We start from the raw sequence: 26,323 nt of genomic DNA, 5'->3' as shown, positions 1-26,323 counted from the left end.
GGCTTGGGTCTGCTCAGCATGCCTGCTCCCTCCACTCTGGGAATGAGCTTCAGGCCTCAACTGCAGGCCTGCCTGCCTCGGTGGATGCCACAGGCCACTGCCTACCTTCCAGTTGGCTCTTAACTTGTGTTTCCTGGCGAGGCACTCTTGCAAGATGAGCTTCCAGCAGGTGTAATCGGAGAATCTGCTGTGGGGAAGGTGCCCCTCCTGTCGGCACAGCCGGTACCACAGCACCTCATCTTCAGCAATCACCTTCCACGTCTTGCTCACCTAGAACGAGAGCGTACAAATGTCAAGGTCTGCAATTAGAGAGGTCTCTGCCGTCCAAAATCAATCAACACCTAGAGCACAGCCCCAGGCTCATGGCAGCATAAAAACGTCTCATTAACAAAACACTCCGAGGTGGAGAAAATACGAGCAAATGTTTCCAGTTTTATCTTTCAAGATTTTAAAACTGTTATACCACCATGCATCGTCACATTTTAGATGGCATGATAAACTGTCATCTAACAAATGAAAGAGAAAAGAAATGCACCAATAAGGAAAATGCTAAACAACAAACCGGACACGGTAGGTAAGTAAGCACACAAGCACAAAGAGCTTTCCACACGTGTCTGAGGGCCTGTGGACAGCACCAGCATGGCCAGCTGACAGAGCGTGAGTCTGAGGGACTGTGCTGTGGAAGGATTTAATAACCTAAACTTCTGAGGGTATAAAATTAAAGTTATGCTGCATGGAGAACTCTAATATGCACAGATTAAAAAATAGTAATCGTACTGATAAAACTCTCGAGCTGCTGAGCAGGACAGCATGCGATGGAGAAAAAAAAGACTGCTACACTGGGCACAAAATCCAACCCCAACAGGATGCTGGGCGCTGTTGTCCAGCCTCATTAGTGGTCAAACAGGCTTACTTCATCACAGGACAATGTATGAAGCTGGCCAGAGTTCTCAGCCCCACAGACCATCATAACCAGTCTGCAGCATGCACTGGAGATGCAAGATGGAGGCCATGTTTGCTGCCACCCTGAGGCTCAAGTTCACCCTGGTAAACAGAGGGGGCCAGAAGCTTACAAGAACCTATGCTGTTAACACTCTTGGGACCATTTCAGAGCTTGGAGGAGGTAAGAGAACACAGTTGGAATAGAAGTGTGAAGATGTATTAAAACCTGCTGGTTGGGCTAGTGCTATAGCTCAATGGTAGGGTGCTTAGCTAGCGTGTGTAAGGCCCTAGGTTTGATACCTACTACTGCAGAGGGGAAGGAAAAAGGGTGGAGAATATGGGTCAGTGGGTCACGTGTTGCAGAAGTGTAATGACCTGAGTCTGGATCCTCAGAGCCCAGGTAAAGCTGTCTCCTGTGGAAAGGTGGAAGACAAAGAAGAACAGGAGAACTGCTGGTATCTGAGGGCTGCCTAGCATACTATACACAGTGGTAAACAGAGACTGTGGATGGGCCAGTGAGACAGCTCATTGGGTACAGTGCTTATTACACAAACTGACAACCTGAGTTTAATTCCCAGAACCCACATAAAGGTAAGAGAGAACTCCCTCTACAAAGTTGTCCTCTGACCTCTATCCACACATGCTGTGATACACACACACACACACACACACACACACACACACACACAAATGTACACACATGCACTTGCTCCTACCTGGAAGTGGAAAGCGAGGACTGAAAACACCTGAGGCTGCTCTCTGATGTCCATGTGTGAACTATGGCTTCCATGCACCTACACTAAACATGCATCAACACATATTTTTATTGACTTTTTCAGGATCTTGGAAAGTCATGAAAAGCTTGAAACCTTCTAAGGACCAGGAACTATTTACTATTCTAAGTAAAATAACAATAAAGAATGAAGACAGGCATGGTGATGCGTGCCTTTAATCCCAGAACTCATGAGAGGAAGGCAGTTATATGTAAATTCAAGGCCAACCTGGTCTAAACAGTGAGTTCCAGGATAGCCAGAACTACACAGTGAGACCCTGTCTTTAAAAACAAAGAAAAAAGAAGGCCATATGAGCTTGGCAAACCCAGTGCCTAAAGAGCTGCATTGGCAGGCTTGCCTGGCAGGCTGCTGGAAAGCACTGCAGAGGCTCTATCTGATCTGTCTGACCTGCAGGGAAGCTACCCCAACAGTAAGGACCGAGCTGGCTCATGCCTGTTCTGTCAGCACTCAGGAGGCTAAACCAGAAGCACTGCTGTGAGACCAAGGCTAGCCTGGGCTACACAGGGAGTTATGGGCCCACTAGAACTACTTAGCAAGCCCTTATCTTGGGAGAAGAGGAGTTGCTTTAACACAGCTACCTGAGAAGGCACTATGTTAGGACTGACAAGATGCCAACCAAACAGCTCAAGAGGAACAATGGGGAGTGTAGCATGCCACGTGCAGGGCATGTTGTGCACTAAGAAAATCAAAAAAAGCTATGTCTTCTACATTCCCAGCTCCTCTACACAAGCATGAAGCAAGGGACAAAGCAGGCAGAGCTGTGACCTGCTGGGATGGAAGGCGTGCCCCAACATACAACGGGCCCTTAGCAGAGGCTGGAGGGTCACTGGATCGAAGCAGTTAAGAAGTCTCCATTCACTGCTAACCTAGTAGGACTTTAATGGCCATAGCAGCATGTAGACAGTATTTAGCCCACCCCTTCCGCAGAGGCAGGAGCAGCTCTGTCAAATGTGAGATTAAGGCACAGGCCTGCCCCAGAGCCACAGAACTCACCCTACTGAGGAAGAGGGATGAAGAGCACCAAAGATGGAAAAAAACTTAAGAAAATATCAATACATGTTTACTTAAATATATATAATAATTTAAAGGAATTTAGAAAGGATGATGCTGTAAACAAAAAGAATCAAGCATGAAACATAAGCAACCATGAGAGGAGATGCTAACACAGGCCAAAACAGCTGAAGACACTCTGAAAGCCAGCTTAGGGGAAAGATGCCCAGCAGGGGTCACAGCATCAACAACACAACAGTAACTAAAGAGAAGCTGTGAGGGAGACGTGTCAGAGTTACAAGCAAGTAACTGCAGAAAGCATTCACTAGAGGGCTCACTGACAAATCTGAGTGGAGAACCAGGTCAGCTGAGATCACCCACTCTAAGGAAGAGAGGAACAGGGACTGTGGACAGCAACAGCATAGTGCACAGAAATCTGTAAACTGTGGGGACAGAAGCAGAGATCTGAGGTGCTATGAGACAAAGTGGCTGAACTACATACAGTTCACTGTAACCTGAGCAACAGCAGAAGAAGCCGGGGCTGGTGGAGCACTCCTGTAAGGCCAGGAGCACTTCTATAATGCTTGCATAGGCAGAGGCAGAAAAGAAAGAAAGATCTCTGCAAGTTCCACGTAGCCTGGTCTGCAGTGAGACCCTGTTTCAAAACACCAAAAATAGTAATAGTGATTGAAATAACATAACAAAGAAAATACTCAAAACTGTTAGTAAAATGGTACATTAGAAAATATGTTTAACTCAATAAACAATGGAGGAATAGATGAAGAGAAATGAACAGGGCTAGAGAGCTGATTCAGTAAATGGGAGCAGTGGATGCTTGTGATCCCAGCACCCAGAGTGGCTCACATCAATCTCTAGTTCTAGCTCTAAGAGATCCGACACTGTCTTCTGAACTCCATGGCACCAGGCACACACAGGGGTGCTCACCAGCAAATACTCAGACACAAAAATAGGAGGCAGGGGCAGGGGCAGGGGCAGGGGCAGGGGCAGGGCAGGGGCAGAGGCAGGTGGATCTTGTGACTTCAAGGTCAACTTGGTCTACTATTCCAGGACAGTCACTAAAAAGAAGCTTAAACAAAGAAAGGTAGCTAGAATCCACGAGCTCAAATGATCTTGGCCCCACAACACCGTCGCTATAGCTTCTCCACTCCTAGAAGCGGCCACACCCATGAATGGGACAACACTGGTGCTGGAGAACGCTTCAGGCTTCACCACAGCTCTGTGAGTGGACTGCACAGCAAAAACCAGGACAAATGACCAAGAAGGTGCAAAGCACCTGTGAGTCTTCTGAGCCAGTGACACAGGCTCACACTGAGAACTAAGAGGAGCTGTGCACACCAGCTAGGCATACATGTCCTTGGCTGGTGGGGGTCCAGGCGGTCTGGAGCATCTCTCACAACAGTCTGGCTCAGCCTGATGAACCACCCGCCCCCTGGCTGCCTTGAGGACAGCAGCTCCTGCCTGCTCGCTAGCGCGCTCAGCATTCCTCCATAGCCTCACGTGCCCTGCCATTCTTTCACTAGGTTAAGCATTGTCCTTTCTCTTCCTTTTCCTTCAGCCACTGTCATATGACTGGTTTCCATAGCCACCTCTCAGAAACTACTTAACATCTGCGAATCCAGACTTAACATCTGTGAATCCTTCTTTGATCGAGATATTCAAGATGGAGCAGCCCCCAAACCATGCGTTGTCGGGTGCCATGAATGTGACCCTGAGACAGGAGCTTTGCCATTGTCCACGATGTTGTCAATTAGCGGGGCACAAGTGTCAGTCTGGTTTCCACCCCCAATGGCACCCCAACCCTTAGACACTAGTCCATTCATTCACTGACAGACATGTCATCATGGTTTCTCAGGGAACAGTGTGCTGTTAAGTCTCCCAAACGTTAATAAAGGCAGAGATTTCTATTATGGACAGCCTTGTTCTTCTGCCACCTACTTGAACTTAATACTGTTAGGAGCTTCCAGCTACAACGAAGTCTCTCGCTCTTCTTTCTCATTTTCCCATCAGCAACTTCAAATTAGTACTCATCATTCTTGAAGGTCTTTCAAAACATGAACTAGAGTTCAATTTTTACAAAGTTCCAAAGGGTATGTAGGGCTAAAGAGATGGCACAGTTGTTTAAGAGCTCTGGCTGCCCTTCCTTTCTAAGTTCAGTTCCCAGCACCCACAAGGTGGCGGCTCACAATGGCCTCTAACTCCAGTTCTGGAAATCTGACACCCTCTTCTGGTCTCCACTGGCACTGCACATACATGGTGCCATACACACAAGCAGGCAAATACTCATAAGCATACAAATGCTTTTTTAATGTTCTAAATATGACTGAAGAGACAGCTCTATCACACAAATATGGGGACCTGGCCATGATGGCATGCATTTGCAATCCCAGTGTGGTGACAGGGCAGAGAAGGAAGAGAATCACTGGGGTTTGGGGAACAACCAGCCCAGTGAGCCTAGTAAGCCCAAGGCCAATGAGACCAATGAGAAAAAGAAAAGTCAGAGAAGAGAGGAGAGGGAATGGGAAGGAATGGGAGGGGAGGGGAGGGGGGAAGGGAAGAGAAGGGGGAGGGGAGAGAATATAAATAGAGTAGACAGCACCCAAGGACCGACCCCACACTGGCCTCCACAAGTATTCATGTGCAATGTGCATCTCATCCCTTACACACACAAAATTCAACCTCTCACTTCCTGTACTGTCTCTCCAGGCCTACGTCCTTATATTTTGAATACCCTACCTATATCAAATGCAGCCCCTCTGCCCACTGTCTACACTCCTCAGATAACATGAGCCCCACTTGTGTCCTCCACAGAAAAAAACTATTTCTCACATGTATTAGTCATTGGGAAAATGTGAACTTTGGGTCTTTGTGTCTTGTTTTTAAAGGGGAAGAATGAAAGGAAGGGGGAGCTAACCAAGAAACGGCTGAAGACCAACCACGGACATAACCCACAGCTGCCATGGATCCATTAGGAAACCTGTGCTGACACAGCCGCACTATCAGTCACAAATCCACTTAACCGCGCTGTCAGGCCACACTCCTCTACCTCAGCCATAGGGCCCACATAAACCCTCATCTGAGCACACATGGTCAGGCTGTAAAGAGCAGGAAAAGGTCAGGAAAGTGGAGCCCCAGTTTTTACTAGACAGAACACTGTGGTTTTATTTCTGGCTGGTCTGGTCCACAGCTGAGCCTACCCATGACTCTACCCAAGCAATGTCTGTTCATCTGCCTACGCCAGAATGAGGCTGAACATGAAGGAGGGAAGGAAGCAGAGGCTGTCACAGAGCAGCCACACTCAACTCCAGAGTGGAAGGTGCTTCCCCTCCAGGCTACTAGAACTCAGGACCTAATATGTTTAAGGGGAGCAAAGGCTTGGCTCCAAGGACAGGGTATGAACTTTGACCCTTAGAATTCATAATCATCTTTGACAAAAAGCTCTATGCCAACTTTTATGAGAAGCCTTTGATACAACTACTGTAACAAGACACAGATGCTCAGAGACACTGACACGCCCCCAGCCTGGCAGGTGCAGTGAAAAGCATGGCTTCTTGGAGTGTTGGCAAGTTTCTGAGGAGAGAGCCCACCATGAAATCAGTTAAGAAAAGACTGATTTGAGCAACAGACTCTTTTGCTGAGACTCCTCAGGGCCTCTGTAGTCTGGTACTGTTTATCTCTAAGAGAAGGAAGGGCACAGGAGGCCAAGTTTTCCACATCCATCTGCTTCTGGACACTTCTGCTTCGTGCTAGGCACATCTTAGCCCAGCTCTGCAGCGTAACCTGAGGCAGCAATCTTCCCCCACCTCCTATCTCCAGCTGCACAAACTGGGCCCTCTGCAAGTGTGTGCTGGTTGCTTCTTCCTGCCTGGGGAGGTTGAATCACAACACTAAACCGGAGGAAGGACCCTTGAAAATCAGCAACCAGATCATACTGCTCCTCCTCGGAGGCCCCAGTGTCTCCGGAGCATCTGGACCTGGTGTGCAGAGACTACAAAGGAAGGGAAGAACTGCTTACAGGAACCAGTCTGAAGCAGCCATGAGAACCTGAAAGGTTCTGGAAGCCACAGCAGTCTTTTATAACCATCTCCAAGAAAAACATCAAGCTGTATTAGATCCATCAGCAGTGATGGAACAGTAACTAAGAACACAAGTATGCTTTATGACCGTGTTCTCCAAGATGAATATTCAGAATAAAGCTTAAATTCTAGATACACACACACACACACACACACACACACACACACACACACACACACACCCCTCTCTTGGAGGATTTACAAAAGAGGGGTTAAGAATGATCTCCACAGGGTCTTGACTGTACCTATAACCAGGTATTACACAGAGACATGCACCAACAGAGCCATCAGGAATATACAAAATAGGTGGCTTCGTCCTTTGAAAGAAGATGAGAGATAGCCTTTAAAGGATTTAACTCAGGAAACAGAAGGATGCAGTCAAACTTTCACAAATCTGAAAGGGCCCCACCAAAGAAAAGCACTTCTAATGGTTTTGATTTCTTATATCACAATCCAGCAACTTTATAAGCCTGAATTTCCAAAGGTCTAATGGTCTTTAATAGCCCAGGACTCGAATACCAAGCTCAAAGCCCCACTGAGTGAGCCTCAGCTGCAAGAACTTGCTAATAAAAGTGACTCCAGTATTTTGCTTTATAGCACCACTGTGATTACCACACTGAGGGAAAAAAGCCTTTGGCTAAAACCCTGGCTTTATTAGCTGTGCCTGTATTAGGCTTTCCAGTAGACAGAGAGCATGGCACTCTCCACGGGGCCACACTCCAGGTCGACCTGGGCAGGGCACTATGAAGCAGGGCCATTCTGTGTGCTCCTGATCCCAGGAGCTTTGCCCCCATGGAGCTCACTCCTCAAGGGGGCTGATACCACTGGTCATTTCTGAGTCCTGACACACATGGTAAACAGCCATACTTGTACCTTTGGTCCCTACTGCTGCCCTGAACGCCTTCAGGCCTTAGTGCCAGGCTTATGTGGGCCCAGCTGGTGGGGAGCAGCTGTTTTAGAAGGCAAAAAAGCTTTAGGAGGTGGGTATAGCTAGAAGTTGGAAGAGCCTTGGGGTTTACAACCTAGCCCTCTTCCTGCCCTCTCTACCCCTCTGCCACAGGGCCACCTTTAGTCATGCCTGCTCTTCAACAAGGGTCTATAACCTCATGTTATAAGCCAAAGTCAATGCTGTCTCCCTAGGTCAGGCATTTGGTGACAGGAACAAGAAAGGCAACTGAAATGCTGCCTTCTTCCTGCCTCACACATGAACCCTCGTCTCATCACTATCATCCCAGGCACCCTCCTGATACTCACTTCACCATGTCACTTCTCTTTTGGTCTCTGGCCTTAACTACTACTGATGTGCTGAGAGCACCCAGGGCTCAACTGGGGACTCAACTGCAGGCTCAACTGGGGACTCAACTGCAGGCTCAACTACTACTGGCCGTCCCCAAGCTTGCTCCTAGGAAACGGCGCTTATGCTCCAAGCCGTCCTAGCTAACCATCCCTTCTCCCTTCCTCCAGCACACAGGCAGTCCTGACTCTACCCACTTGTACTGTATAACTCTCATCAAATCGCCACGTCCACTCCTCTGCAAGATTCCACGGTATGCATCCCCAGGTGAGCTCTTGCCTTTTACCTACACTATCCTGTCCCCATCCAGGTACCCATGGCCACTCTCTCTCATCAGGACCTTTGTTGAGCTCCATCTGCAAAGGCCTCTTACCAGGACACAGGTACAGGGCCCTCATGATGTCTTTGTAAGAGGAAAACATTAGCAAGCCACTGTGCATACACCATAGCCCAGCCATTTTGACTCTCCTGCCACTGCTCATTCACAGGAGGCTCCGCAGGACATCCTCAGCTGCACCTGCCTCAGGACTTCTACATGGCCTCTCCCTCCCTCTCTCCTTCCCTCCCTCCTTTTCTTCTTTCCTCCCTTCCTTCTTCCCTCCCTCCCACCCTCCCTCCCATTTTCATCGGAAGGCCCCCTTCTGTTCTTTATCAGCTCTACCCTGCTTAGGAGGTGCTCACTCCACAGAACTAACACCCCTGCAAAGCAAGTTCTTCACTCTGGCACTTGCTGTCAGAAACAGCACCTGGCCTGTGGGACAACTGGCAGGCTGTGAAGGTACCCTGGTTCTCAGTCGAGAAAAGTGAAGCCCCGGGAATATTAAGTGAGACAGTAGGAAGCTTCCTAGTCTCCGAAGAAATCAGGCCCCTTCACTCTGCCATAAGCACTGCACTGCCGCACCCCCAAACACACCATAAAGTGACATCGGTCACCCCCCAAAACCCTCCTCCACAGGTGAAGATGTGACCACAGGTCACATAAGCTCCAGGCAGAAGGAGGATCACACACCCCCAAATATGTAGACAGGTCTTCCCAAGACCTCAGGCCAAGCCAATAGGAAGCATCTGATGTCAGACTCTGAACCATTCCAAAAACTGTATATGGGGAGGGGGGGAGCTGCTCAAAAGTAAAGGTGTACAAGAATCACTCTGCAGTCAGAGAACTTCAGTTATAAGAGCTGTTAACACCACCATTTGAGCAGAGATTTCCTCTCCCAAAGCTTCTTGCGTTTCACACTGGAGCCTCCTGCTGGCTTGGTTCAGCCCAGCCCGGCATAGCAGTGGAAGAAACCAGGGCAAGCCAGCCTCATCAGCTGAAGCAGCGGAATTGGTTCCCCCTCCCTGTTCGGGGCTTCTCCTCTTTACCTGAACTGGCCCACCCAGCTGGACCCAGCAGCAGAGATGACAGAAGCTACTCCCATCTCTGTCCAGAGATCTCTGTGTGGGACTTCTGGCACCCAGCCCGGCCCAAACTTCCACACTGGCCCTCAGCGAACCCTCTGAATGTGAAGAAAGAAAGGGTGAGCTCAATTCCTCAAAAATCCAACTTTTAGACAAAGGGAAGGAGCTCCTTTTGTTTTCATGAACCTATATCCCCTGATATGCTCTGTGCCCAGGAGGCTCTGATTTTCTTACTCTCCTGCCTTCTATATTCTCATTCTGATGTTTCAGTCATAAACATTTCCTGCACAATGGTACAGCTAACAGTAGACAGGCTTTCCAGTAGCCACCACTCAGCCCACTGATTCTGTTTCCTTCAGCTCAGAACTCTCCTGGAGTGGCTCCACCTTTCTCTAAGCCTCTGTGTAAAGACAGCCACAGAAACCAGGGACTAGAAGTGGCTCCTGCCACCAGACCGGTTGGGATTGGCGCCTGTGGTGTCGTGGTGCGCGTCTGCTCAGCCTTGCTTGGTGATGTGCAGACAGATCCGAGCTGCACTGTAAACATGCAAGTTTAGCATCCTGGTGTGGACGTCGTCTGGCCAGCTCATGACACTGCATGCCATGAAAGCTGACAGCTTGGCTCTGACACCCTGGCTTCTGCTCCAGAACTACTAGCTTGTTTTGGTCCTGTCTGCCTCTTGCTCACTGGTTCAGTGTTGCATCTTCCCTTCCCTTCACTGGCTTGAGTCTTAGTATGTAGCCCAGACTGGTCTTCAACCTCCATGAGCTTCCTGCCTCAGCCTCACAAGTGCTGGGATTACAGGTATGTACCACCGTGCCTTGGATCTCCACGTGCAACCTCTTGCCCTTTATTTGAAAACTGTGATGTTACTGCACATGCAATTCTGCCACTAAAACTACACATTAAGACACACAGCTATAACATTTGACCAAGGGCTGCAATGGGCTGCTGCAGATGCGGTGGAGAAAAAGCAGGGGGAGGTTGGTGTCCGGGAAGAGTACAGAGACCCCTTTGGTGAGCCCTGTGTATGACGACAGTGGTGAGGAGCACTCATATCTACACCCACAATAAGAAACAACAGAGCCAGGAATACAGGGAAACCTGAGCAGGTACCACGGAGGACCAACGTCAGTGTCCTTGATATTACTGCCGCTGGGCATATGAGGGCTCACCCAGGGGAGGGATAGACACAGACACACGCCACTGCCTGCAAGCCTGTCTGCAGCTTCCTGTGGACTTAGGATTACTTTCATGGCTGGAGAGATGGCTCAGAGATTAAGATCCTGAGTTTGATTCCCAGCAACCACATGGTGGTTCACCACCATCTGTAATGGAACCTGATGCCCTCTTCTGGTGTGTCTGAAGACAGCTGCAGTGTACTCACATAAAATAAATAAATAAATCTTTAAAAAGTTACTTTCACATTTTTAAAAAGAATGTTGGAGGGGGTTAGAGAGGTGGCTCAGGAGTTGGAAGCACTTGTTGCTCTTGCAGAGGACCAGGTCTCTGTTCCCAGTAACCAAATGATGGCTCACAGCCATCCGTGACACCTCTGACCTCAGTGGGTGCTAAGCATGCAAGTGGTGTGTGTGAAGGTATGCAGCCAGGACACTCACACACAGAATACATCAGAATCCTGAAGAGAATGCTCAATTGGACACAGTGGCACATGTCTTTAATCCCACCACTCAGGAAGCAGAAACAGGCAGATCTCTGAGTTGGAGGCTAGTCTGGTCTACAGAGGGAGTTCCAGGACACCCAGGGAGAAGCCCTGTCTCAGGAGTAGAGGAGGGAGAAATAAATACCTGAAACCATTCCTCTTCGGAATTATTCATGTTGCAATACAACAGCACTTAGTTTTCTCATAGAAATGAAACAATTCTGTAATTCTAAAATTAGCTAACTTCCTCAATATACATGGTAAAATATCACCCTTTAAAATGCTAGGACTCCCATGGGCATGGAAAAAAATGGACACAAAATTATGAACAGCAAAGTGTTAGAGCTGTCAGGCCGAGAACATGCTTCCTAAAGGTCCTGCCACTTTCATGACCTTCTGGATGAAGCCCTCTCAGCAGAAACAGTGCCCATACTGCGCCCAGGGGTCAGTGCGCAGGTGCCAGCTGAAGGGAAGCACTTTGGTGCTGAAAGCATGCAACCCAGAAAACAGAGAGAAGAGATGTGGGGGGAGGCAAAGCCTCAGCTGAGGGTGGACATGAGGCTTCTCTCATCAGGCCTCCTTATAGTTAATCCAAGAGCAGCTTGGCATAAAGAGCTAAGCAACCAGTCTCTCCACAAGCACAAGTTCAGGGTGCCGATTTCACACAACATGTCCCTTTTCACTAACATCCCAAGGTGCCTAAGATTATGCGAGAGAGAGAGAGAGAGAGAGAGAGAGAGAGAGAGAGAGAGAGAAGAAGAAGAGGAGGAGGAGGAGGGAGGAGGAGGGAGGAGGAGGGAGGAGGGAGGAGGGAGGAGGGAGGAGGAGGAGGAGGAGGAGGAGGAGGAGGAGGAGGAGGAGGAGGAGGAGGAGAAGAAGAAGAAGCCCATAAAGCAGCAGGTCCCTATTCAACAGGACTTTCTCCCCACTGCAAAAGCAAACATACAAGAACACATGAAAACACTGCTTATATTTATTACTTTGTAGTTTATTTTAACAATGATAGAAACCAAGCCAATCCTACTGACTACGGGCTGTCCCTGGTTGTCTTCATGTAAAGACCTTTAAAGCCCAGCTTCCCATCACAGCCAACTGTATCTCTGCCATGAAGAGGCTCTGATAAGGATAGCTTCCATGCTACACATGTACACACAGGAGTGTGTGTGCAAATACTCACACACTGACTCACACATGTACACACAGGAGCCAAATGGACACACTAGGACACGTTCTGGTGAGATGTAGACCAGTGTACTGCAAATTAAGTAATTCACACCTGCAGGATAACTGCCCAGCAGAGCCCATCTCTCCTGAAGGGCAGCCTCACTGAACCACAGGGGACCTCTGTCACCTGACCCTATCGTGTCCTGAGAAATTCTTTGGAAAGAAAAACAATACTTTTTTTACGGCCAGGCTCTCCACATAATGGAAGAGCAGAGCATTGATATGAAGGAGGTAAGTCAGAGCATCTAGTGCCGACTGCAGGACAGAGCTGGCAGACAGGATCCAAGGCTCCTGGCACCAGGCTGATCTCACCCTGCCCTCATTCTTCACTCTTGGGAGCAGAGCTAACATGTGAGCCAGAAAACAACAAATTCTCAGGAGAGACGACCTCACAGGTATTCTTCATTCAGCCAAGAGCCTGAGCTTCGTGCACATTCCGAGTGTCAAGGTTTCCCTGACTCCATCATTTCTTATGGACATACTGCAGCAAGAACACACGCTGGGATCTCCACTCAAGCAACGCTGCTGCGATCACGTACCCAAGGAGCTCAACATCTGTAAGTAACTGATGAAGCAGATACTTCTGTGCAGTTTTTACTGCGAACAAGGGTGCTGGATGCTGAAGTGTACTGAGTGCTTGTTCTGTATCCACTGAAATGTGACACACTCCCTGACTTCCATGCTAGTCATGCTGACCATTGACAGATGCCCACTGTATGATTTTTATTTTCACACTGATGAATTTAAACCCAGAGCCTCACACTAAAGTTACATCATTAGCCAAATGCAACTCTGTTTCTCTTTCTGGTGGTGGCACTAGGGATCAGGCCTTGAGCACTCACTCAGATTTAATAGACATATGGATTGTGACAACTGAAAAAAAAAAAAAAGAAAGAAAAGGAAAAAAGGTAATTTAATCACATGCTTGTGGCCAAAAAGATGAGAGCAATTTTAGGAGCATAAACCCCAGCCTCCCCACTGCATGGCTGGTCAAAAATAGGGACCACTGCTGACCCCAGACTTTGATGGTCTCCTGTTGCAGAGCACTGTCCACTGAGCTGACAACTATCACCATCATCAGGGCAGCTGCAACTGCTGAACAGGGGCCTGATTTGACCTACTGACCTCCCTCAGAGACAGTGGGGGGGACAGTCAGTAGACCCTTACTGGAGAGTCCTGGTCCCACGTGCCTCCCAGCCATGAGTATGTAATTCTGCCCAAACAGGGAGTCTCCAGGGAACTGGAGTACTAACTGTGAGATCAACTGAAGGAGGACCCCATCTATGCACCTGGGGTACACATCAATGCCGGGGTGAAGCTTTCTGGGCATGGTGCTTTGGGGTCCCCTACACTTTACAGGTCTACCTCACCCATGCTCTGTAAGGAAGCCCAGTAGACTCTCAGGCTCCCCGGGCAACACTTTGGTGCGACCGTGCTTTGTCATTAGTGACCTGATGTTTGCTTATGTCTCCCCTGGGAAAGAGTTCCCACAACACACGTACACATAACCGAGCTAGCCAATGATCCACCCCACAGGCATACGCTCAGAGTCATGACATGAACAACACTCCTGTGCAGTTCCCTCACTGTGTGTCCTTTCTCAGTCGCCTTAGGAATGGGGTTCTGCTATTTAAAGAGTAAGTTAGACTATTTGTCTAAAACATGACCTCACCAATCTGTCCCTGGGTTGACCCTCAGCTGCCACCCTAATGACTAGTCTGATTTAAGGGCTACATCTTTGTACTAATGTGATATGTTTACACAGCCTAGCTCGCTGCAGGCAGAGCCCAGGATGTCAGCCATAAGTCAGCCTTGGTATGGAGGACGGTCACCAGAAGACAGGAACTGAGTGGGAATGTGAACAAGAGCCTAGAGTTCAGAGCGGCCTTTAAGAAAGCTGCTGTGCTGCTGTCCCGTCTGTCAACTAGGTGATTCTGCAGACCCACGGCTCGTGGGGCTCCCCCACTTGGTCAGAGCTGGGGGCCGTGGGACATGAATGAGCAAGAGCTTACCTGAGCACACAGACCCAGCTCTCTTCTGTTCAGATACTGAAATATATTGATTGCCAGTTCATAAGGCAGATGGACATCGAAGAAGGGCACATCATCCATTTCATTCTGTGGAGAAAGAAAGTTGTTTAGGGCGAGGCTGAGAGCAGTGTGTGCTTCTAGGCCTTTCCATCACTGGACATTCTTGCTGGTAAACACAGCTGTGGCTATTTCAGGGAGAACCCTAAAAAAATGGGGTCTCTGCCCCCACATCACCCTCCTTTCAGTCACTGTGAAATCCATGTGACTGTTTCCCACGATGTTCCAGGAGAAGCAGACGCTTTGGGATTGGGTGCAAAGGTGTGTCAGAAACCTCCTGACTTCTAAGGAAAAAACCTGAGGCAGCAGGTGCCCAAGAAAGCTGGCCTGATTCCCAAAGGCCGACCAAGCCTCTCAACACTGGAGGTGGGTGAAGAACCGACCAGGTCACTGACATGTTTTGGGGCAAAAGAGCAGGGTGGAGGCTGCTTGACTGGAGGGCAGGCCCACCTCTCCTCTGGCGAGGAGCTCATCTGGTTAACCCGAGCTAGCCAGTACAAACAAAGCCACTCTCAGTGTTGTTTAGTAACGCACAGCAACAAGAGCTCGCCTGCCCTAGGGTAAGCAACCAGAGATGAGGTAAGAGGTCAGCTGAAAGATAAGGTCGAGCGGATCTCATCGTACAAAAGCAACTAAGAGGGCTGAAGAAAGGCCAAATGACATGACCACTCCCAGGGCCACCTGCCAGCCATCGGGGTGTTGCTTCTCAGCTGCAGAGTGTACCCCTTGTCCCAACAAATTAAGCATGGGAAGGAAGCTCACATTTAATAAGCTCTGGCTGACATCACCACTGACTTGCAGGCTGGAAGCAAGTTGCTAGTTCACTGCTTACTGTAAGTTTCCACACCGTGAGGTGGCCACTTCAGAAAACAGTCTCCACTGTACTAAGGAATGAGCAGCCGTCAAACCCTCCCAAGACTGAGTGTAAAGAATGCTGGAGAGTCATGTTACTCATCTAGGAGTCTCAGCACTGAAGGAGTCTGGAGCTTTAGCAGAAATGGTGCGTTTGGCTGCAAAAACAGGCTAAGCACATAGGTCAAAAGGCTCTCCCAGAAAAGGATGCTGACAGGTCTCTGTGGACAAAGGAGGAACAGAATGTTCATTCAGTGGAAGAATGCTGGCCATGCAGAAAAACAGGAAAAAATCTGCAAGGATAATTGGAAGGCATGAGTCCTCCCTAAGAAAACAGTTGGCAGGACTCATGTCAAGAAAGGTCCCTGCCTACAGTGACTACCTTAACTCACCGGTGAAGAGTACCACAGACAACCAGATGCAACTGGAGACACCTCAGGCCCCCATGGGAGTCACTTCTGGTCTCTGACTTAGCAGGCACATGCAAGGTTCATTCAAAGCTACCCTGGATGGCCTCCAGCCTTTTCTTTTACATTACTGTGTCTGTCCACATGGCAAAGAAAGAGGAAGTTAGTTTCTTTATCCTCACACAGCAAAAGTTAAAGCAGGGTGAGGCTAAGCAGGCAGGATGAGACAGGGTGAGGTGTGCTCTGTCAAGCTGTGGCCCACACTAAAAACTGGTCTTGAGAGGAACATGAAATGCCATCTTTTGCTTTTATTCTGGGCATAACTCTGAGCCTCCCAACAAATACCTGTTTCACTGGCCCATTTCCCATGCTCAAAACATGGAAGACGGTCTCACTTTTGAAGATCTGCATTACCTGGGAGCTAGCTCCTTTCTCTTCCTCCGTATAGACCTCCCCATCACTCTCAAGTCTGCCTGTTAGTGACTCACTGCCCCTTAACTTACCCCACTGTAAGCAACACTCCCAGCAGTGACAAGAGGCCTAGAGAGTGAGGCTGAGTCCACTCAGTGGAGGACTCACACACACCCAAAGCAGCAGCACCATCTCTAAAGGGCCTAACTGCTTGCTATGGTGCATGGGGAGAAAGATGAAGCCCACCAGGATGCAGTGACCACCAGCACTGTTAGGGCCATCGTGCCAACAGTCAGACAGACTCTGTGCTCCAGATAGCCACTGTTTCTAGGCTGAACTATAAGAACGTAAACAACACTGCAGAGCCAACTTTTTCTTTTAAATCACCATTCTTAGGATTGCCTCTAAACTCTAAAATGACTAACAATGTCAATTCAAAACAGTCCCCTCCCCTACTTCCATGAGGCTGAGCTTCCCTGTTCCACCACTGGTTAGGGAATGGCAGGAGGGGAAAGGAGGCAGCGGCAGCTCCTGACACACACAACCACAGTCAGGAGCCCACACACTAACTTCCATGCAGCTGGGCTGGCTGCAGCGACAGAGCAGTCACTCCAGTTCCCCCAAGCACTTAGCGGCTGCAGGAGTGTCCTATGATGACACAAAGCCATTCCTCCCATGGTGCACAGAGAATGTGCAGACACTGCCTGCACTTGTGTGTGAAGAAAACCTGATACTAAGGATGCTGTCAAGCTGCCACCTAGACAACCCCGTGACAGAAAGACAAGATGGATGTTCTCAGGAAAGAACAGCACAGAAGTGTTAAAGGCAGTGGGACATTGTAAGAATGTCAGCTGACAAAGGTGACAGTGCGGCTCTCAAAGCTCAAGCTCTAGACAAAGAAAGCACTTGCTGGTGAGGATGCAGCTTTATGGCTTTCAGTCTCTGCCTCTCAGTGACTGTCGGTCTGACACTGAAATCGCATGTGGCATTGTTTTAATGTTCAGGGCACCTCCTAGAACTAGTGTCCCCCAAATTTCATGGGCAAGGATCACAGATCTTTCTCATGGATGCTTTATATGAGTTACATATTAAGACCCATGGCCCTAAATCATAGGCAGATTCCAGGAAGGAATCACACAAAGGGGCTGTGTTACAGCTAAGGTCAGTGCATACTGGATTTTCCCAAAGTCTATTGGCCTCACTCCAAAAAAACGCTGAGACAAACTGTGACGAGATCTGTCCCCAGAGAGGCTGATGTCCTCGTGTTCTACTATAAGCCTATCTCCATAAATGGACAGCCTTTGTACTGTCGTGTTAGAAACCTAATCTGCCTTCTCCTGTTCAGCAGAAGAGGGGCAATTATAATTACTAAGACTAAATCAGTGCAGGGGGAAGAACCCGACTCCAAGATGCACTTCCCAACACATATCTCTGGGGCAACCGCCACTCGGGCGCTCTGTCGAGATGGTACTTAAACAGATCTGCAAGGCCGCTTCTGCTAACCCTGGGATGGAGAGACCTGCTGTCTGCACAGCTTATCTCAACCCCTCACACTGCACAGTCCCACTGCAGGAATGGATGGCATCCAGTTTCACTTGTGGCTTGAGAAAATAAGACTGTGGAAAGTCTCAAACGCTCTCAAAATAGGCACTGTTCTGTCTTGAGATACCTTTCCCTGCATAAGCAAATAGAAATGCCAAAGTGCACCATAGACCAACAGAGGCAACACTGGAGCCACCTCTACAGACTTCTGCTCTTCTGAAGGCCCTAGATATCACTACAGGAGGCACACCACCCAGCTTAATGCATGTGCAAAACACTGTGAATTCAGGGACATGCCTAGTGCTGGGGGAAGGGAGGTGCTATTAGCAAATGTATGAGAAACGGCCTCTATATTGAAAGAGGTAAATCTTTTATGGAGATAAGTCATTGCATATAAAACAGAATAAATACAGGAGATGGTCCCCAAGGTATCCAGGCCTCATTAGTAAGTCAGCTATTTAGAGCTTAGGAATCCTTTCTCTTGCTATAAAGAGAGGTTAAGTTCCTAAGCAGTGCACAAAAAGCTGATTTATCTCTCTTCACTTCGAAAGTAATCCCAAGCCCAGCAGGAGAACAGCAGAAGAAGTCAATCAAGCCGAGGACTGCCCACTGAGACAGCTGCCACCTACTGAAGCTAACCTGCCCAGTATCTTGCACACTGCCCATGCCTGGGAGACACCTGAAGTTTATTTATTTACAACTGGTTTCAAAACTGTGAAGTACAGTCTCATTCCTCACCTGCTGGTGATTTCCCAGGAAATATCTGATGCTCTTTCCAAATACATGAGACTATTTTGAGAGTCTTTGACTTCTCTCAGTCTACCAGGTTATTTCTCAAGCCACAGTGACACTAGATGCCATCCACCCCCATGGTGGGACTGTGCAGTACTGGTCTTTCCATCCTAGGTACGCGGAAAGGAGGAAGAAAGAGCAGCTATCAATTCCCAGAAGGCTGGGCGCGGCAGTGAAGAAAGTCTGTGTGGCAAACAGGCCAGCCTCTGCTTTCAGAGCCCAGCTGAGTCAAAGCTAGGCTTGGAGATTCAGGACCTAGGCTGAACAGAAGGCAGAAGAGGCGCTCACAGGAAGAGGGTTCAGCTCAGGAAGTGCTAGACCATGCATGTGAACTGTTTGGTAAGTGACAGCACAGCCCACCATCAGTGTCTGCTGCAGACATTGTAGAGCTTGGTGTGAGAACAAGTGAGCTAGGGTTCCTAAGACAAGAGGACTTTAACAACTGTGGGGCTGCAAATCAAGGGAATAATAATAAAGAACTGTAGGAGCTGGAGAGGTGACTCAGTGGTTAAGAGCAGTTACTGCTCCTGCTAGGTTCCTAGCACCCATGTCAGATAGCTCACAACACCCCCAACTCCAGCTGCAGGGACTCGATGCTTCTGCTGGCACCGTGCACAGACTGACATATAGATACTCACATCATTTAAAATAAAGAATAACTGCAAGCATTAAACTAAGTGCAGGGTATGACCCATGTGACCACTCAGCTTGCATAACCATGAAGCCACTGGCACCAGAGAATCTCTGCTGGCCCCTCCCCCAGTCCTCTGCAAGCAGCTCAGTCTTCCAGAAAGCCTTGCAGGGCAGCACTGGGTAAGGCTGAGCCCCTCTCCTTGAAGACTCTCTCCACGCTGCCTAGGGTTTCTTCTCTATCTCCAAAGCACTTGCTTGCCCAGCAAGTATCTACTCAAATAGGTCAGACTTTGTCTTGTTTACTGCTGTGTCCCCAGAGCTTAGAACAATGTCTGGTGCTAACAAGCCACGTAATGAATAGTGTGGACTGAGGAGAGGATGGATGGACAAATAAGTGGGTGGATAGATGGACGGACAAAGCCCACACCTCTTTAATCAAAAGAGCAGAACTTTCCAGTAAAGACATGCAAGTTTGTGTTAGTAAATACACACACATATCCTGGAAAAAGGCCCCCAAGCAAAGGCCTGATAGCTCATGAATGACTATACTAATTCCTTTATTTCACCCCAGAATATAAACATACTTATTTTGATTATAAAATCAAAACAAAGGCTGAACAGTTTTTGGATTGAGAAGAAAACCTGGGTCTTAGTTCCAGCACTGTACACTCTGTAGCTCATGGGACAGTGATTTCTAGTAACGATGGAGAGGATGGTGTGGGGTGATCATCTCGGTCTTACAATGTTTCTCTAATTAATCGTGTGCCCTTTGCTTCACATTTCAGCCATGAGAAACGTGTCTACAACACAGCTCAATGAAATATGTTTTCTCCTTAAGTGCAACATTTCTAACAGTCTTCAAATGTCACTATCTCATCTACTAGTAACCAGAGATGCCAAATCAAAACACAACCTTCTCGTTCTTTACTTCAAAGACATGAGACGCTCCAAGAGTTTGCATGTTGTCCTTGACGGGGCCACGCTAACCTCTGCATCGCACCAATCTCAGCACACGTGCTGCCAAAGTGAGCACACTGAGCGACTTTCTCAAACGAACAGCACGAACAGGACATTTTAGCTAGAAGAGAGACTTGGATGGGATTACAGCTGATACAGCAGATGGAATTGAACTGAGCCTTAACAGGAATGCAGAGAACAGCAGAGACAGGGGAGTCACTCCAAGTAAGTTAAGCACACCAGGAGACACAGCTAGCCAGCAGTGGGGTCTGAATATGAGTTGAGCAGATCCAGAGTCTACCAGGGCTGGTTTGCATCCACTAACACCATTCTAACAGTCAAGAAGCTGGAGAGGCCAGTGTAGAGTCCAGGCTGGCCACCACTGACTCCCCAGCTCTAGCTCAACAATGGGTACAGGCCTGCTGGATGAACAGGAGTGGGCACTGGACACAGATCTGGGCCATCTCAATCAGTAATTGACTCGAGATTGCTCAGATGACCCAGTCTGGACCAGTCAGAACCCATGGCTGCAGTTGCTAGCCCTCCTCTCCTGAAGAGAGAAAGTAGGGACAACCTCCCGTCGGGACAACCAGCGACAAGCAGGACTGGGTGACAGCACCAGAATGAGCACCACCTCCTGGACACTTCTATGGATCCAAATACATGGGTCAACAGATGCCAGTGGGTGCTTTTAGGTCAGTCTGAGTTAGGTATCTGCGTCTTTGTGGGTCAGATGTGATCAACCACATAAACAAAATTCCACCAAGCAACTGGCAGTCAGAGCCCTGCACTGAAGAAGCTCGCAGGAGCATAACTGAAATGCCACTGCTGTCCACAACAACCTGGTTTTGAAGGGGGACACGAAAGACAGTAACTACTGCCTCTGAGATTCGAACCAGGGCCTACCATCCCTTGCACTGGCCCATCCAAGCCTGCCAACTGCCCGTATGAGTACTCACCAGCCCCTCCCAGAGGCAAGCTGGCCAAGTGCTGCTATTAAAAGCTTCTTGTAAGAAGGCAAGGCTGCACAGAGGGCTTCACAGTTTCACTTCAGCTGTGCTTGTCTGTGAGCCAAAGATACTCTGATACGGCTGTGCCCAGTGAACGGCAACTTTTCTCTTGGTTGCCCTCACACTAGTGATTCTGCAATGGAGACAGCACCAAAAACCATGACAGGGGCTGGAAATGTAGCTCAGTTGCAGGAGTGCTTGCCTAAGAGCAGTGAGGGAGGCATATGCTGAAGAATCAGAAATCCAGTTCACCCTCAGCTGTAGCATGTTCAAGAGCAACGTGAGCTACAGGAGGTCTTAGTGTGACACAGCTACGAGACAAGAGCCAACCCCAGGTTTGCACACCTCGGTTGCATCAGCCTCTTGGCTCAGGGGTCTCGGGGAGTCCACCTCCCTTTCCAGGAGCTACTCCTGCTTCAGAAACTCTGGGAGAAACACACAATAATCAGACCCTGCCAGCTAGAGTTTACCTTGCAGTGCTGGCACTCAAACCAATGTTGCTTTTGTTCTATTGGGTACAACAGGTAGAAACGGGAAGCCTCTGGGGTACACTGCTGTAACTATTACCTGTATGCTCACAACCCCGAGATTCTACTCCTGAGCAAGTAACCAAGAGAAACAGGTACCTATCCCAAAGGTCAGACATTTGTTCCTGGAAGCACTATGCCTCAAACCATTGAACCATCTAACCAAAGTTATCGTGGCATTGGACAACTTGTCCATAAGGCTCTGCACAAGGACCTAGATTAGAGTAAAGATGCCTGATGCCACTGCAGAGTCAAAAGCGGAGTGAGTGGTCAGGCCCTGTGGATGAGAACACAGTGAGGGCATGGTGCTACGATCCCAGTCCCAGGATCAGCTGTTTCAGATGTGTTCATGCACATACACTCGAGAAGGTGGCACACTGTGCAGTTAAGACCTGCACATTTCAAAGTATGACTAATAAAATGTTCAAAAACAATTTTCACAAAAGACAGTTCCACCGAAAGAACACACTCAAAACCCACTTCTTCCAACATAGCAGCCACATCTTCGATTCCAGAAAGGGCAGGAAGATATATGAGTTAAAAGCCAGCCTGGTCTACATAGTGACACCTGTGTGGTGCTTTGAATGAGGATGGCCCCCACAGAGTCACATATTTAATTATGTGCTCTCCAGCTAGAAGAACTGTTTGGGAAGGATTAGGAGGTGTGGTCTTAGAGGAGGAGGTTAGAAGCCACAGTCACTTCTCAGCCGGCAGATCAAGAGGATGTCAAACTCTCAGCTACTGCTCTGCACCATGCCTGTCAGCTTCCCACCAGGATGACAGACTAAACCTACAGAACTATAAGTAAGCCACCAATTAAATGCTTTTTTATAAGAGCTGCCCTGGTCACAGTGTCTTCTCACAGCAACAGAACTAAGATACCCTATTTGTTGTTGTTTTAAAATAAAAAAGAAAGTAAAACCTCCTTGAAGTAATGTGTGCTTTGCCTGTGACCATGCTGGAACATAGAATGGTTTTATTCAGATCATGTATAAACTTTAAGAAAACTGAACAGTTGGAAAGAACACCCTACACTACCCACCATGTTTAGTACCTAATTCTGGTTACCACTACAAAACAAATCATCACAAAGCTGTCTGGTAAGACATGGAACAAAGTTCCTGATGAACTAGCCAAGGCCCCAACACCTGCTCAGTTGCCCTTTGACCTCCATGTGCTGTGGGGCTCACATTGACTGCCACAGGGATTTGAGGATTTTCAATAAACATTACTGCCATCTCTTAGACTGAAGATGCAAGATGAGTTTACAGTCCCTTAAAAACCAAGCTACTAGGACAGCAGAAAATGGCCAGAGGAGAGGCTTGTTGGGATGATGAAGATACTGTCCATGAAGCACTGGACAGCCAGCACCAAGCTAGCACTGTAATCACAGCACTCAGGAGGTGGAGGTAAGAAAAGAAAAAGCTCCAGGCCAGGGCTGGAGAGATGGCTCAACAGTTAAGATCACTAGCTGCTCTTCCAGAGGTCCCAAGTTCAATTACCAGCAACCACATGGTGGCTCCCAGTTGTCTGTAACTCTAGGATCTTACAAGTGTAAGGACCTCAGTTTAGATCTCGCCCCCCAGCACCCTTGTAAAAAGCCAAGGGTGAAGACATATGCCTGAGATCCCACAGAAGGTGAGAAGAGAGAAGAAACAGATCTCTAGAAGTTCAAAGGACAGCTAGCTTGAGCTTTTTGACAGTGCTCCTGGTCAAATAAAATGTGGAGGTGCCTATACGTCAACATCTGGGGCTGTCCTCTGATTGCCACATGCAAGCTGAACACACAGACATCTACAGGTCTCTGTCTCTGTCTCTCTCTCTCTCTCTCTCTCTCACACACACACACACACACACTGAAAAGAGAGAGAGAGCAAAGAAAGCGAGAATCTGATGCCAGTCTAAGCTACACAGCAAGACTGATAGTTAAGAGCAGAGTCTGCTCATCCAAGGGTCCCACGTTCTATTCCAAACACCCATGTTGGGTGGCTCAGCCTCCATAACTCCAGTCACCTGAGCACATAAAGACTTACTGCCTCTTTATTTGTATAGGTGTCATTAATTGGAGAGTGGGCCGCTGCTCTAAAGAAACCTTAACAAGTACGTAATGTGGTGCTTCTGAGCTGGCAGAGGTGCCTACTATCAGTCAACCCTGGGACAGGACACAGGGACGGCTTTTGCCAAGTCCATACGGAACTTAAGATTCTGGTATGCCCTGGATCTTCCTCCATGACGCCTTCCACTTTAGGACACTTTCTGATTTTGGGATGCTGCCTGAGTGTGAGGCCCAGAAAGTCTTGTGTATAGGATTTAGGGTCTATCTTAGTCAAGGTTTTTAATTGTGATAAACACCATGACTCTAAACAAGTTGAGGAGTGAAAAGGGTTTATTTGGCTTGTACTTCCACATTATTCCTGCAATGGTCCATCATTGCAGGAAGTTAGGACAGGAACCTGAGGGCAGGAGCTACTGCAGAGACCATGGAGAGGTGCTGGTTACTGGCTTCCTCAGCCTGGTTCCTTATGGAAGCCAGGACTACCAAGCCACAGGTGTTTCTACCCACAATGCACCATTGCCTCTCCCACCAATCCCTAATTAAGAAAATGCCCTACAGGTTTGCCTATAGCACAATCCTACAGCTACATTTCCTCAGTAGAGGCTCCCTCCTTTCCGGTAAAACTAGCTTGTATCAAGTTGACGCAAAACCAGCCAGCACAGGGTCCAACAGAGGCTACTTAGCTGACAGTATCTAAACCCCTGCAGGTTCTCAGTCATCATATGTGGAGCTACTTCCCTAAGCTGCTGGTGAGCAGGTCTAAGAGGATTCAGGAACCTACACAGCACTAAGGCCTGGGGGGTTAAGGGAGGGGGGGAGGAGGAAACTCAAGCTTCACCTGGTGAAGTTGAAACACAGGAATCCAAATTCAATCCCTGGAATTTCCCAGTTGGGTAATCCTAAGAAAATTGCAAAACAAACAAAAAGAACTGTCTTGGAGTCCCTTCATATGTAAAAGGAAATAGTCATCTGCCTCACATTATGGCCATTTTCAGAATCAAGGCAGAGCACCAGACACTTACTTGTTTAAAAGAAAGATGGCCTTAAAACTCAAAATATAAGCTAGTGGTGTCATTTAAATAAAGCTTTCCACTGCATAATATTAACCATATTTTAAAAAATTATGTGTCTATGTGTGTCCAGAGTAGGGGGTTACTCATGTGTACAAGTGCCCATGGAAGCCAGAGACATTAAATATCCTGAAATCGAAATTACAGGAGGTCGTGAGCCACCTGACATGGGTACTAGAAACCCAACTCCAGAAGTACATGTTGCGCTCCTAACTACTGAGCCATCTCTCCAGGTCTACCCCATTACTTCTCTAAACAACTTTGACTTAACAGAAAAGTATCCCCTACTGAACTGTAGGAATTGTCTTTGAACCTGGTTTGAGTGAAACCATTAAAGCCTTCTGTTCTGACCTAACTCTTAACCTGTAAGCCATGGATCCGTGTCAGAGGTTCTTGATTTGATTATCCTGCCTTGGTAAATGAGGCTGGAGAAAGAGCTTCCTGATTCTCTGAGGGACCCATACCCTCCAAAGGCTAAGAGCCTCCTAAAAATACTGACCAATGAATTCTTCTTCGCTGTAATCCTTTAGTTTCTTCTGATTTATGGTTGTGGGTTTGTTTGTTTTTTTTTTTTTTTTGCTGTTGTTTGTTTTGTTTTTATAATACGTTACATTAAGAAAAATCAAAGAATACAGAGAAAAATGAACATTCCATCCTCTGCATTTTCTTGACCTTCCTCTACAAAGTCAGCCTTTCTTACAAGCTTAAGAATGTTTCTAGAGCAGATTTCTCAAACTCACCCGCAGTCCTTTCTGGGTGGATTCTCTTTGGTGGGGTGGGGAGAGTATCCTGAGCATTGATGTTTGCGAGCGTTCCTCTACCCTCTTGCAAGCCCAAGAGCACGGACACACCTACTGACACACCCCAAAATGTTTATAGGCAAAGCTGCCAGAAGAGAATCATTGCTTCCAGGGATTCCCTGGGCGTGGAGGGTCGCAACTGTGCCCGCGTCCGCCACTCCATAGGGTGGGCCACAGGGAAAGCCATCTTGCCCTGGTCACTCACCAAGTCACGGATGAGCTGGTCCACCAACGGTTCGGGCTCCTTGGCTTCGCGGTCCGGGGGTGAGCGCGAACGGCTGGTCGCATCCTTCCTGTCGGTCCGGCCAAGCCTGGGCGCCGGGGGTCTGCCGGCGCCCTCCAGCAGACCCTGGGCCAGCGCCAGGTACCCCGAGGCCGGCTCGCCGCGCGCTCCTGCCTCGGACCTCCGCGGCCGCCGCTCCCCAGCCTCGAGCCGCCGCCGTCGCCTGAGCGCCTGGGACTGCGCCAACTCCTCCAGCCAGAGCCGGCGGAACTCTTCTAGGTTATGGGCTTCCATGCTTGCCGCTCCCGAGTCTACGCGTCACTCTGGGGCTGCCAGCTGTGGACGGACTGTCCATCCGCCGGAAGTGTCCGTAGTCGGCCGGAGACTTCCGGGACCGCGGCTCTTAGGTTCCGGGCAGCCACGCCCCTCCATTACCCCATCCCTGGTTTTTGCCACCTTTGTACCGAGGAAGCACTTTTCCTTCGTCCAGCAAACTTGGTTTTAAAAGGCTACTATATACATATTGCAAAGGTAGCATTTTTAATGAAGTGCGG

The 26,323-nt window shown here is 48.5% G+C and overlaps 1 protein-coding gene across 1 annotated transcript in view; it reads right to left on the bottom strand.

Moving 5' to 3' along the window:
• The window catches only part of FBXW8 (F-box and WD repeat domain containing 8), an 84,519-nt gene extending 58,418 nt beyond the window's left edge, over positions 1 to 26,101 (bottom strand). Inside the window, exons 1-3 of the mRNA XM_080941220.1 lie at positions 25,752 to 26,101; positions 14,415 to 14,519; positions 106 to 270 (exon numbers count right to left, since the gene is read on the bottom strand). Of these exons, the coding sequence (XP_080797346.1) occupies positions 106 to 270; positions 14,415 to 14,519; positions 25,752 to 26,063 (582 nt within the window). The 5' untranslated portion in view covers positions 26,064 to 26,101. The remainder of the gene's footprint in view (positions 1 to 105; positions 271 to 14,414; positions 14,520 to 25,751) is intronic.
• Positions 26,102 to 26,323: the final 222 nt, after the last annotated feature.

This window comes from Micromys minutus (assembly GCF_963924665.1).
Source record: "Micromys minutus genome assembly, chromosome: 29".
Taxonomy (NCBI): Eukaryota; Metazoa; Chordata; class Mammalia; order Rodentia; family Muridae; genus Micromys; species Micromys minutus.
This window is presented reverse-complemented; position numbering and strand designations above follow the sequence as displayed.